Genomic DNA, 14,424 nt, shown 5'->3' with positions numbered 1-14,424 from the left:
ACCCCAGTAAATGCTGTTCACTGATGATCTTCTTTTCTTTAGGTGTGTGTGAAAGGGCCAAATGTATTTCAGGGCTACTTGAAGGACCCAGCGAAAACAGCAGAAGCTTTGGACAAAGATGGCTGGTTACACACAGGGGACATTGGAAAATGGTTACCAGTAAGTTGCCGCCTCCTCAGGTCACAAACAGTTCTGTTCCACTGTAGGGAAGAAAATATCTTGTCTGCTGTACAGCTGCCACGTGGCAGTGGCATCCTGAATTTTCTCTTTCCCTTCCTCCTTGGTGAGTGGTATGATGTAGACTGTTCCATTTCCTGCAGGGGACAGGGTTACACTTAGCATCCTTGGTTGGATTTTCACTTTCACTTTAGCAAATATGTTTTGTTTTGATGCTTTTTTGTTTGTTTGTTGTGTTTTTTGGGGTTTTTTTTTTTGAGACGGAGTCATGTTCTTGTTGCCCAGGTTGTCTGGAGTGCAATGGCGTGATCTCGGCTCACTGCAGCCTCCACCTCCCGGGTTCAAGTGATTCTCCTGCCTTAGCCTCCCGAGTATCTAGGATTACAGGTGCCCACCACCACACCTGGCTAATTTTTATATTTTTAGTAGAGACGGGGTTTCACCATGTTGGCCAGGCTGGTCTCAAACTCCTGACCTCAGGTGATCCACCCGCCTCGGCCTCCCAAAGTGCTGAGATTATAGGCGTGAGCCACCATGCCTGGCCCGTTTTGATGCTTAACATCAATTCTGGTTGTTGCTTCTCAACTGGAATACAAAGAGACAGTGGCTTTTTTTTACAATAGCCGTACTGAGCCATGATGTTGAGGCCTCAGTTAAATAAGATCTGGGGGAAGTTGTGGTAGACTTCCAGCAATGTAGGATGGGCAAGGATTTGGGAATAAATGTGTTTCTTAGGTTTGTCATCTCATTAAAAATAGGGTGTTTCACAGATTAGACAGACTCCTTGAATTTAGTTGAATGTAGTCTCAGAACCATTTACTGTAGAGAAATTCTGAAGAGACTATCTTAAGAGTGAGAAGCTTGTTCGTGAAGCCTGACCTGTCCTACCTGTTGGTTTGACCAATAACCTGCTGTTTCGAAGTTATTATGATGCTGATTGCAAGCACTAAAATTACAAATATAATTTTTATTATTGTGTATTGGCAGATTCTTGTAGATTTTAGGTGCTTACTTCTCTGGAATTTGTATTGATTAGAAAAATACCTCCCAAAATTACTTTAGATTTTGCAATACCCAAACTATTTAGAGATAAATTAAGTCCCCCTCTTCCGGTTCAAGAGAGATTAAATGTCAGTTTTGATTCTACTGTGGCACTCACGAACACATCCCATAGTCTCTCTGGACCTTGGTTTGCTCCTTTTGAAAATGGAGAACTGGTGTGGAACAAAAGAACCCTAGACACTTTCTACAGATGACTTTTGGAGGCATGACAGTGGCCCCAGGGTGGGATGGGGTAAAAGTGGGACCAGGATTTTGCTTACGGCACTACTGGGATGTGGCTGGTCTGGTCCAGAGATGCTAGAGTACTTCCGCAGTTGACTCACTCTTCCCAAAGGGCCAAGAGCACCCCTCCAGACATTGAGGAAGAAAACAGGAATTTGGCCTTTGTGTAGGAAACATTTCTTGAACTCTTATGCTGTGCAGAGCACTTTGGAAGGAACAGTTGTGTTCCTGCTATTAAGGAACTTGAGTCACTTGGTGAGCCAGATGTGTATGCACCTGATTCAGACAGGAGGCTAAATGAGCGAGCAAAGCCTTGCTAGTGTTGACCAGTCAGTGGTGCCAAGTGGTGACGCTGAATGAGCACGGGCTCTGGGACCCCTTCTCTATCTCTGCACTTGGCCAAGTAGCCTTGGACGAGTTCCTCAGTCTCTCTAAGCCTTAGTTTTCCTCTCTGTAAAATGGGATCATAACTGACCTCTGTAGGATGTTATTAGAATTAATCAATAGTGTGTATTAAATACCTTTCACTGTTGTATTGGGATCCATCCTGGTTGGAAACCAGCCATCAGCCCATTCATAACCCCCTCCCTTCTGATCAACAGAATGGCACCTTGAAGATTATCGACCGGAAAAAGCACATATTTAAGCTGGCACAAGGAGAATACATAGCCCCTGAAAAGATTGAAAATATCTATGTGCGAAGTGAGCCTGTTGCTCAGGTGTTTGTCCACGGAGAAAGCCTGCAGGTAGGTGCTTTCTGGGTCTTGAATCTTGCTGCATAGACATTGCCATTGCCTGGTACTCCAGGGGCTTTAAATGTGATTGGAAGTTTGAGACGCCTATAAATTGGCTTTCATGTCTAACCTGCTAAAATATCATTGACCTGTTACTGATTTTTGTTGCTTGGCATTTCCTACTCAGAAAAATTTGTTCTCTTTAACTTCCACATTTTTATTTTACTTAGAGAGGTCTGATGTACCAAGGGAGGCTGGATAAACATACTGGGGGAGAGGGGCGTGGATAATATATGTTTCCAGTTATGAAAGAAAATACTGACATGGGTTATAAGAAAGTTTACAATTTTCAAACATATTAAACCCAGCCTATTGATGATATGCTTCCTAATCATTTTTGAGCAAATGGTGGTTGTGAACCAAGAATACTCAAAGTTGAAAATCAAAATCAGTATTGCAGTGAAACATTTATGGTATTTGCCAAAATGTTGGACAGATGATGCCAAGGAAGAGAGGATCTGGTTTCCTGAAAATTAACCTTTTGAAAAGTTGGGTCAAATGGTATTTCTAGTTCTAGATCCCTGAGGAATTGCTACACTGACTTCCACAATGGTTGAACTAGTTTACAGTCCCACCAACAATGTAAAAGTGTTCCTATTTCTCCACATCCTCTCCAGCACCTGTTGTTTCCTGACTTTTTAATGATCGCCATTCTAACTGGTGTGAGATGGTATCTCATTGTGGTTTTGATTTGCATTTCTCTGATGGCCAGTGATGATGAGCATTTTTTCATGTGTCTTTTGGCTGCATAAATGTCTTCTTTTGAGAAGTGTCTGTTCATATCCTTCGCCCACTTTTTGATGGGGTTGTTTTTTTCATGTAAATTTGTTTGAGTTCATTGTAGATTCTGGATATTAGCCCTTTGTCAGATGAGGAGATTGCAAAAATTTTCTCCCATTCTGTAGGTTGCCTGTTCACTCTGATGGTAGTTTCTTTTGCTGTGCAGAAGCTCTTTAATTTAATTAGATCCCATTTGTCAATTTTGGCTTTTGTTGCCATTGCTTTTGGTGTTTTAGACATTTGACCCAGCCATCCCATTACTGGGCATATACCCAAAGGATTATAAATCATGCTGCTATAAAGACACATGCACACGTATGTTTATTGTGGTACTATTCACAATAGGAAAGACTTGGAACCAACCCAAATGTCCAACAATGATAGACTGGATTAAGAAAATGTGGTACATATACACCATGGAATACTATGCAGCCATAAAATAGGATGAGTTCATGTCCTTTGTAGGGACATGGATGAAGCTGGAAACCATCATTCTCAGCAAACTATCGCAAGGACAAAAAACTAAACACTGCATGTTCTCACTCATAGGTGGGAATTGAACAATGAGAACACATGGAGACAGGAAGGGGAACATCACACACTGGGGCCTGTTGTGGGGTGTGGGGAGGGGGGAGGGATAGCACTGGGAGATATACCTAATGTTAAATGACTAGTTAATGGGTGCAGCACACCAACATGGCACATGTATACATATGTAACTAACCTGCACGTTGTGCACATGTACCCTAAAACTTAAAGTATAATAAAAAAAAAAGAAAAGTTGTTAGATTTTAAAATTATTTTAGGATATTTTCTTATAAGAGAATGCACTTATTTTTCTTTGAGATTGCAGCTATTTTCGTTTGATCTAGAATCTTCTCATTCTTTTGATTTTTAATTTTATTGTTAGTAGATTATAAAGAATGGGATATTAGAGATTTTTCTTTAAAAATGAACCTATATAAATTTTGTTTATTTTCTTAAAGATAGGGTCTCACTCTGTTGTCCAGGCTGGAGTGTAATGGCAGTCATAGCTCATTACAGCTTCAAACTGCTGGGTTCCAGGGGATCCTCCTACCTCAGCCTCCTGAGTAGCTGGGATTACAGGTGCAAGCCACCACACCCAGCTGATTTTCAATTTTTTGGTAGAGATGGAGTCTCACTATGTTGCCCAGGCTGGTCTCGAACTCCTGGCCTCAAGTAATCCCCATTGGCTTCCCAAAGTGCTAGGATTACAAGCATGAGACAGGCTCCCTTTTTTTCCCTTTTTTTAAAATCAGTTATCTGATATCCATCACCTTGTTTATTTGACCCTGCTTTTAAAAAATAAGTATACAAAAGTAAATACAAATTAGAGATTTGTTAGATTGGTATTTCCAGTGGTTTTTTAAAAACATTAATTGCAAAATTCCTGATGCCTACCACATTTTAGAGCCAGGAGTTCTTAATCTGGGCTGAGTGAACTCCTGGGGGAGGGGGGTAGTATGTTCTGAAGAGATGAGCCATAACTTTCATCATATTCTCCCAGGGGGCCACAAGATGGAAAAATAAAGAACCACTATTTTAGAGCATTTGGATCAAGCTATGTAATAACTCATTTGTCTGTGTTAAAGGCATTTCTCATTGCAATTGTGGTGCCAGATGTCGAGACATTATGTTCCTGGGCCCGAAAGAGAGGATTTGAAGGGTCCTTTGAGGAACTGTGCAGAAATAAGGTAAGGTTCTGAAGGGTCCAGTCTGTCCTCATCACAACTTGGCATTAAATCTACCTGTAGATATTCAGGGACCTCCAACAGAGGAAGTAATTTATTTTTGTTACCCTATTAGGATGTCAAAAAAGCTATCCTCGAAGACATGGTGAGACTTGGGAAGGATTCTGGTCTGAAACCATTTGAACAGGTATGACCTTCATCTGAGTGCATGAATTCCTGTAAAACAAATTTTCCACTTAAGATTTTTTTACCGGTAGATTATATAAACATATGGGGTGACCTAAAGACATACATAAGGAATAAATAATGGAGTAGTTTGACAGGGGAAAGGTTTTTAAATCAAGAGCATTTATTCTCTTTTCCTGGACATCAGAATATGATCCCGAATCCTATCGTAAGAATGGATGCCTGTCCTTTGTTGAGAAAGTGCAGCTTGGCTGAAATAAAAGGATGGATTAGATGGCTGGAGAGTGTTGATCCCCTCCAAGGCTTACGTGCTTTTTAGACCGGTGGCCTGTGTCCTCTTTCCTCTTTTAACTGCCTTGTTTATTGGCAGGTCAAAGGCATCACACTGCACCCTGAATTATTTTCTATCGACAATGGCCTTCTGACTCCAACAATGAAGGCGAAAAGGCCAGAGCTGCGGAACTATTTCAGGTCGCAGATAGATGAACTGTATTCCACTATCAAGGTTTAGTGTGAAGAAGAAAGCTCAGAGGAAATGGCACAGTTCCACAATCTCTTCTCCTGCTGATGGCCTTCATGTTGTTAATTTTGAATACAGCAAGTGTAGGGAAGGAAGCGTTCATGTTTGACTTGTCCATTCGGGGTTCTTCTCATAGGAATGCTAGAGGAAACAGAACACTGCCTTACAGTCACCTCGTGTTGCAGACCATGTTTATGGTAATACACACTTTCCAAAATGAGCCTTAAAAATTGTAAAGGGGATACTATAAATGTGCTAAGTTATTTGGGACTTCCTCAGTTTAAAAAGTGGGTTTTAAATCTTCTGTCTCCCTGTTTTTCTAATCAAGGGGTTAGGACTTTGCTATCTCTGAGATGTCTGCTACTTGCTGCAAATTCTGCAGCTGTCTGCTGCTCTAAAGAGTACAGTGCGCTAGAGGGAAGTGTTCCCTTTAAAAATAAGAACAACTGTACTGGCTGGAGAATCTCACAAGCGGACCAGAGATCTTTTTAAATCCCTGCTACTGTCCCTTCTCACAGGCATTCACAGAACCCTTCTGATTCATAAGGGTTACGAAACTCATGTTCTTCTCCAGTCCCCTGTGGTTTCTGTTGGAGCATAAGGTTTCCAGTAAGCGGGAGGGCAGATCCAACTCAGAACCGTGCAGAAAAGGAGCCTCCGGCAAATGGGTGCTCATCAGAACGCGTGGATTCTTTCATGGCAGAATGCTCTTGGACTCGGTTCTCCAGGCCTGATTCCCCTACTCCATCCTTTTCCAGGGGTTATTTAAAAATCTGCCTTAGATTCTATAGTGAAGAGAAGCATTTCAACAAAGAGTTACCTGGATCAGCCATGCTCAGCTGTGACGCCTGAATAACTGTCTACTTTATCTTCACTGAGCCACTCACTCTGTGTAAAGGCCAACAGATTTTTAATGTGGTTTTCATATCAAAAGATCATGTTGGGATTAACTTGCTTTTTTCCCCAAAAAATAAACTCTCAGGCAAGCATTTCTTTAAAGCTATTAAGGGAGTAAATATACTTGAGTACTTATTGAAATGGACAGTAATAAGCAAATGTTCTTATAATGCTACCTGGTTTCTATGAAATGTGTTTGACAAGCCAAAATTCTAGGATGTAGAAATCTGGAAAGTTCATTTCCTGGGATTAACTTCTCCAGGGATTTTTTAAAGTTAATTTGGGAAATTAACAGCAGTTCACTTTATTGTGAGTCTTTGCCACATTTGACTGAATTGAGCTGTCATTTGTACATTTAAAGCAGCTATTTTGGGGTATGTGAGAGTACATGTATTATATACAAGCACAACAGGGCTTGCACTAAAGAATTGTCATTGTAATAACACTATTTGGTAGCCTAACTTCATATATGTATTCTTAATTGCACAAAAAGTCAATAATTTGTCACCTTGGGGTTTTGAATGTTTGCTTTAAGTGTTGGCTATTTCTGTGTTTTATAAACCAAAACAAAATTTCCAAAAACAATGAAGGAAACCAAAATAAATATTTCTGCATTTCAGGTGAGTGAGGCATCTTTTTTAATGTCATGTTTAATATTCGGAACAGCCTGTAATGTGCACAAGCAAAGAGCAAGAATGGCCCCGGGCCTGGAATCCTTCCCAGTTGTCTCCTTTTCTTCTTAGTCACCCTCCTCTAACTCAGCTGGCCTCAGGCACTGACAGACACTGACCTGAGCCTCCCACCAGGTTGTCTGTGGCAAAAGTCCTAACTGGTTGTGGAAAAGAAAGTCATGGTATGAATAACAGAGAAGGTCCTGAAAATGCAGCTTCCTTGCTGGAAAGTATATTTCAGGCGTCGCTGGCTGTAACTGGTGACTCTGTGGTCAATTTAATTCCACTCTTGCATTTTAGCAGTATTTAGTCATTCTCTTACTGTAGAATTATTTCAGATGTCTCTTTATAGCAGCCAACTTTTTCTATCTCCACCGTATTCCTTCTGTTACCATTTTAAAGATTTTCTTTTCCACAGGTATTAATGAATCAACCCCTTAATTTCTTCCAAGACTGTTGTGTTTGAATCTAGTTTCCTCTCTTAAATTCTGTTTGGTGTGATGAGGTACACATCAAGCCCTGTGCAGATGCTATCTCGTCCATTCTTCCACTTTTATTTATTAAGATCCTTATCTTAGCAGGGGGCAGTGGCGTGCATCTGTAGTCCCAGTTACATGGGAGGCTGAGGCAGGAGGATCCCTTGAGCCCACGAGTTCGAGTCCAGCCTGCCCCTTAAAAGAATTTTTTTTGAGACAGAGTTTCACTCTTATTGCCCAGGCTGGAGTGTAATGGCATGATCTCGGCTCTCCGCAACCTCTGCCTCCCAAGTTCAAGCTATTCTCCTGCCTCAGCCTCCCGAGTAGCTGGGATTACAGGTGCGTGCCACCATGCCCGGCTAATTTTTGTATTTTTAGTAGGGACAGGGTTTCATCATATTGGTCAGGCTGGTCTTGAACTCCTGACCTCACGTGATCCGCCCACCTCGGCCTCCCAAAATGCTGGGATTACAGGCGTGAGCCACTGTACCTGGCAGGAATTTTTTTTAATGAAGATCCTTCTCATGTCTTCTCAGCTTACCTTCTTCCCCTTCTCTCCTGATGAAGTGTGAGGTTCTTAAGGCCTTTCCTTTCTCCCCTCTCCCTTAGCACTGAACACAGGGCTTAGAAACTAATAGATGTTCATTAAATAAACCTTTTGAACAAATACTTGAAATTTTGAACAAAGCTCCTCTTGCAATGAGGTTGATAATAAACACTGGGCTCTTTTAAAATCATGGTGAAATTCACATAAAGTTAGCACCGTCACCATTTTTCAGTGTACAGTTCCGTGGCATTCAGGACATCCTCACTGCTGTGCTGTCATCACTACCATCCAGCTGCATAAGCTCTTCATCTTGCCAGGCAAACTCTGTACCTGTTAAACGACAACTCCCCATTCTCTCCTCCCATTAAACTCCTGGCAGCCACCACTTATTTTCTGTTTCTATTAAATTGACTAGGTACCTCATATAAGTGGAATCATACAGTGTTTGTCCTTTTGTGAGTGGCTTATTTCACTCAGTATAATGTCCCCAAGGTTCATGCATGTTGTAGCATGTGTCAGAAATTTCCTTCCTTTGCAAGGCTGAATAATATTCCATCGTATATATCGGCCACGTTTTGTTTATCCACTCATCCATCGATAGACACTCATATTGTTCTTACCCTCTGGCTGTTGTGAATGATGCTGCTGTGAACACTAGTGTGCAATTCTGTTGGAGTCCCTGCTTTCAGTTCTTCTGTGTATATGCCCTGAAGTAGAATTGCTGCATCATATGGTAATTCTATGTTTAATTTTTTTTTTGAGGAAATGCCATATTGTTTTCCACATCAACTATATCATTTTACATTTCCACCAACAACGCACCAAGGGTTCCAGTTTCTCCACATCCTCACTAACACTTGTTTTCTGTTATTTTCAGAAGTAGCCATCCTAATGAGTGTGAAGTGTTGTTTCACTGTGGTTTTGATTTGCCTTTCCCTGATGATCAGTCATGTTGAGCATCTTTTCACATGCTTGATTACCATTGGTGTCTCTTCTTTGGAGAAACGTCTATTCAAATCCTCTGTCCATTTTTAAAAAGTGAGTTGCTTGGGGTTTTTATGTTATTGAGCTGTGGGAGTTCTCTATGTATTCTAGATATTAATCCCTAAACACTGTTTTTCATTCTTAATTTTCACTGCCGTGCTTAGGTTCAGTGCCTCCTCAACAGCACTAGAGATGTGATGGTGCTTCTTCCCTCAAATCAAAACCGTCTCAAAAGCCCAGTGGTCTCTCTCCAGCCAGAACAGAAAAGAAAACATATGATTGATTCCAAGATGGTTGTTTGCCTGGCTGTGTGGCAGTCCTTTCTTCCGTCCAGGCCCCTGGCATGCTAATACCACTTCTTTCCGCAACTTCCCTGAGAGCTGAAGTCTCCAGTAGGGCCTGAGTCAGGAGGCCCAAGTGGGGAAGTGAGGGTCTGGCAAGAGCAACCCTGCTGCCCTCAGAGCTCCCCAGGGACCCCTCCCAGGCCCCAGCTCTGCCATACCCTCATTTTATATCTAAACTCAGAAAGCAATCTATTTTTTAAGTCTATTTGGCATGTGGTTGTTAAATATTTTTGTCCCACTCCCTATTTGTAGATTATTGGAATAATTAAAATGTGTTGCTGCACGCCAGGAATATTTTACATAGATTACCCATTTTATACTTACAAACTTTTGAGCCAAATGCCACCATTATTCCAGTTTACAGATGACAAAATGGAAGCACACCAATAATTTCGTCAGTGTCATGCCCCCAGACAGAATTAGAGCTAGCCATCTGCCTCCAGAGACTGAACTCTAAACCTCATGCTGTGGATTGCTGTTCCTTCATGTGTATTTTTGGCACTGAACTTCCTGACAAGACCTGGACTGCCTGGTGCCAAGTTCTGCCTCCAAGCTTCAGTACAAATGGTTTTGATTCTGATCTAATGACTTTTCCTTGCCCCAGTAGAGGCTAATGCCACTTCCCAGAGTTTTATTCTGGTTTTATGACTTAGCAAAAATGAAACCCCAAATCCATCAAGAACAAAAGCTTGGTAGAAACACCGCTTACCAGGTGTGGTGGCACACGCCTGTAATCCCAGCACTTTGGGAGGCCGAGGCAGGAGGATTGCTTGAGCTCAGGAATTTGAGACCAGGCTGGGCAATACAATGAGACCTCATCTCTACAGAAAATCAAACAAACAATTAGCCAGGCATGGTGGCACTCACCTGTAGTCCCAGCTACTTGGGAGGCTGAGGTGGGTGGATTCCTTGAGCCCAGGTGGTCAAGGGTACAGTGAGCTGTGATCTGCCACTGCACTCCAGCCTGGGTGACAGAACAATAACCTGTCTCAAAAAAACAAAACAGATACTCTGTATTAGGAAGAACATATGCTCACGTGAGTCACAGATACGCAGGTTCATGTGATTCCCCAGAACTTCCACGAATCACCAACCATGGCAATCAATGGTAATAGCCATACGTATTGTGGATTTGCTAACGGGCAGTATACTATGCTGTGCTCTTTATGCTCTAATTTAATTCTCACAAAACCCCTGTTAGATGGGTGGCCGGTCCATAGTGATATATTTACCATCAACTAAGTGCCAGGCGCTACTGTATACTGTGGAGGTGCGGCAGTGAGTGTGGCAGACGAGATCCTTGCCCTCGGGAGGCTTACTTCCTAATAGAGAGGAGACAGTTGACAAGAAAACAAACGAATACTGCAGATTGTGATGGATGCTTTGAAGAAAGCAGTTGTATTGACAGTGCCCATTTTTAAGTGTTGTGGTCAGAAAAAGGTCTCTTTGAGGAAGTGACATTTGGGGTGATAAGCCAAAGAATGAACAGAAAGCCTTGCAAAGCTCTGGAGGAAACGTTTTCCAAGAAAAGAAGTAGTGGGTGCAAGGCCCTGGGGTGGGAAAGAACTTGATCTATTCAAGGAACTGAAAGGAAGCCGATGTGTCTAAAGCATCATGAGCAAGGGGAAGAGTGGACTGGAAAGAAGTTGGTGATGCGGGGGCAGGTTACCAGGCCCTGCCGCCCTAGAGGGAATCTCAGTTTTCCGCTGGTTCAGGAGGAAAGGGTTTGGGGCAAGGAGTGACATTCCTTGAATTCCCCTTTTGGGAACAGCTGCTGAGGGATAAGAGGAGAGGCACGGAGACAGGTGGAGAGAGTACAGTGTGCGAGGGCAGCTTCAGCCCAGTGAGTGGCAGTGGCTGGAGAAGGAGTTTATTTGAAAGCAGTTTGGAGGTAGCACCACTGCACGGGAGGAACCAGGAGCAGAGAGGGCTTGGGGCGTGAGCATACTGGGGTAGATGGTGGGGCTGTGCTTACTGAGGCGGGGAAGATGCTGAGGCATGTGTTTAGGAGGAGGGGATCAAGAGCTTGGACTGGAAGTTTTCCCTTGAGGTTCCTGTCAGACCACCACTTGAAGATAACACACCAGTCTGCGGCTCTGACTCAGGAGACAGCTCCAGCTGGAGAGAACGGTTCAGAAAGCCATCAGCTAGAGAAGGGATTTAGAGCTGTGGGACCTTATCAGGTAACCTGGCGAAGATGTGTAGATAGCAAATGCAGTAGAGGAGGACCCAAGACAGAGTCCTGGGGCCCTCTGACAAGTGGGTTAAAGAAGGAGCCTGCAAGCGTGATTGAGAATTACCTGCCTTGCAGGAACGACCAAAAACCAAGAGTGCGACGTCCCTGCAGCCAAGGCAGAAAGGCATTGCAGGAAAGGCATAAGGGGCACTGGTTAAGGCATATGCTGTTAAAAGCGGAATATGTTGCCAGGCATGGTGGCTCATTCCTATAATCCCAACACTTTGAGAGGCCGAGGCGGGAGGATTGCTTGAGGCCAGGAGTTTGAGGCCAGCCTGGGCAACCATAGCAAGACCTCTGTCTGTTTTTAAGGTAGAATAATGTGGGGATAGTCCACTGCATTCAGCAGTGGTGGTGACCCTGCCAGTAACTGCTCCAGCAGAATAGGGAGGACAGAGACTGCTGGAGCACATTGAGGAATGAACTCCCAGGAGGTCAGGACAAAGGGTAAATAGCTCTATTTTGCTGTGAAGAAAGTGGAGATGAATGGATAACTGCAGAGGGCTGTGGGGTTGAGAGGTTCGCTTTTGCTCGCAGGTAGTGGTGGTTTCTAAGATGGGAGATACTGGAGTAGAATGACATGCTGGTGGAAGTGATCCAGCAGAGAGAGAATGATTTAGGAAAGGGCTAGCTCGAGAGGTGGGGAGGGTTAGAACTGAAGGATAGTGGTGAGACTGGCCATTGATAGGACTCTTCCATTACAACAAGAGAAGACTTGGCAATGTGGGTTAGATGTCAGGTAGACCCATGGTGACTGGGGTGGAAAGATTAGGGAGCTATCTGAATACTTCTGTGTCTTTTTTTGTTTGTTTTTCTTTGAGACAGAGTCTCGCTCTGCCACCCAGGCTGGGGTGCAGTGGCCCAATCTCGGCTCACTGCAACCTCCACCTCCTGGGTTCAAGTGATTCTCCTTCCTCAGCCTCCTGAGTAGCTGGGACTACAGGCGTCCACCATCACGCCCGGCTAATTTTTGTATTTTTAGTAGAGATAGGGTTTCACCATGTTGGCCAGGCTGGTCTTGTACTCCTGATCTTGTGATCTGCCTGCCTCAGCCTCCCAAAGTGCTGGGATTACAGGCATGAGCCACCACGCCTGGCCGGTACTTCTGTTTTTTGGGGTTTTTTTGTTTATTACCTCCTTGTTATGGATGAGAAACGACTTGGAGGGATCAGCTATTTTGTCCAAGTTCAGATGCCTAGTAAGTGGCTGATCTGGATTTTCTGACTCCAAGGCCTCTGAGTGCCTGGATCACCTTTTTGCTGTTGCTTCCCCTCTGATGCAAAGCCCAATGCCTTGAGCACCCTGAGTGCCCAATCATTGTTGAGTAAGTTCTCTTAAGCAGCCAATCAGGTGCAGCTAAACTTTCCATTGTAATTATACCTGTTTGCAGTTCTATGTTAGTCATGCCATAAGGTGAAGGAAGATAAATGCCAGGGACTCTGGAAGTTCCTTTTTATGTTTTCATATTTCCAGTTGCTGTTTCATTTCACAGCAGCCTAGGCAGAAGAGAAACCTGCCACTCTGACCCCCATCGGTGCACAACAGGTGGATAAAGAGCAGAAGGTCCCAGCAGGGCCAGAACAGGCAAGGGCCATGGGTCAGTTAGACTGGTCAGGCCCACAGCATCCCTCCCCTTCCTCAGCCTCCAGCCCCCTCTTCTTTTATTATGAATATGGTTGCAGCCCAGAATCTGGAGGGAACTCTCCTTAGGCTCTCAGCACAGAGACAATCCTTCCAACTCTTGTCAGCAGAGCAGTGTTGGTGCCCAGTGCTGAGAAACCTCCACTCCAGCTTAGTCTGGAGCCTGCCAAAGGGACCCCCGACCCAGTGCCCTACCCTGGCTGACTCTTCACCACTGTACCCTGCAGTAGATGCCTCGATATGTGCTGGTTCAGATTAAACTCACTTCTTTACTCAGCAAGAGTAATTAGGGAAATTTCCCCATCTTATTATTATTCATGTATTTGGCATAAACAGCGATCTAGAGTTTTCCTCTGGACTCAGTCAACTCCTTTGCATGGTTGACTTGCTCCAAAGGTAGAAGGCTTGCTAAAGGAATTTTGCTTCTAAGCAGTGTTCTTCAGGTGCAGAGGGATTCTGTTCTTGGCCTACAACAGGATTTCTTTTTCATAAACATATTTTGCTTATAAGTTCTTAGTCGTCACTTTTTTTTACTGAGACTTTTATCGGGTAAGGGGAGTGGGTTTGACAAATTTCTCTGGCCGAAATCGTCCTTGCTTGATACTAACGAACGCTGCAGTATTTCTCCCCAAGAACTCCAGGCAGGCTTCCTGCTTTGCATGTGGCTTGTTCAAATTGGAGAGTGAGCAACAGAAGTACCAACCCCAGAGCCCGGCTGCAGGGACAGCAAAGCACCGTACATTGAATGGGACACACACTGAGCATATGTGAAAACCAGTTTGCTCACATTCTGCACCAGGCGACGTGTGCAGACACAGAAGGACTCTGGTTTTGGAGTCCCACACCCACTGATACTGCATTCCCCACCCTGCTATGCTGCTGCCAGCGCCTGGGCCTCACCCGAGCCCAGCTGTCAGTGGGCCACACATTTGGGAGAAGTTCCAGGGCTGCTCCAGGCAGCCTCAGCCACCGGTTCCTGCTGCTGCTGTCTCCTATTGGCTACCAAATCTGGCCACCTCTCTCCATGCCCCATTCCCACTCCTTAGGGCGGAGGCCATGTCTTGCCAGGACCATTGCACCAGCCTCTTAGTTGGCCCCCTTGCTGCCTATATTGGTCCCTGCTACTTTACCTATTCTGCAGCAAGCAAGATTTTTCTAAATCACAAGTCTTACCA

General features: G+C 44.0%; 1 protein-coding gene across 6 annotated transcripts in view; it reads left to right on the top strand.

Annotated features, from left to right (window-relative positions):
* ACSL1 (acyl-CoA synthetase long chain family member 1) overlaps window positions 1-6,971 on the top strand; it is a 72,041-nt gene extending 65,070 nt beyond the window's left edge. For 5 of the 6 annotated variants that reach the window (XM_054553216.1, XM_054553220.1, XM_024245539.3 and 2 more), the window contains 5 exons: window positions 43-159; window positions 2,064-2,207; window positions 4,649-4,750; window positions 4,863-4,934; window positions 5,304-6,969. In XM_054553216.1, the coding sequence (XP_054409191.1) occupies window positions 43-159; window positions 2,064-2,207; window positions 4,649-4,750; window positions 4,863-4,934; window positions 5,304-5,444 (576 nt within the window). In that variant the 3' untranslated portion in view covers window positions 5,445-6,969. 6 annotated transcript variants of the gene reach the window in all.
* The last annotated feature ends 7,453 nt before the right edge of the window (window positions 6,972-14,424 follow it).

The sequence above is a fragment of the Pongo abelii genome, chromosome 3, assembly GCF_028885655.2.
Source record: "Pongo abelii isolate AG06213 chromosome 3, NHGRI_mPonAbe1-v2.0_pri, whole genome shotgun sequence".
Taxonomy (NCBI): domain Eukaryota; kingdom Metazoa; phylum Chordata; class Mammalia; order Primates; family Hominidae; genus Pongo; species Pongo abelii.
The sequence above is the reverse complement of the archived record's forward strand: the minus strand, read 5'-3'. Positions and strand labels throughout refer to the sequence as shown.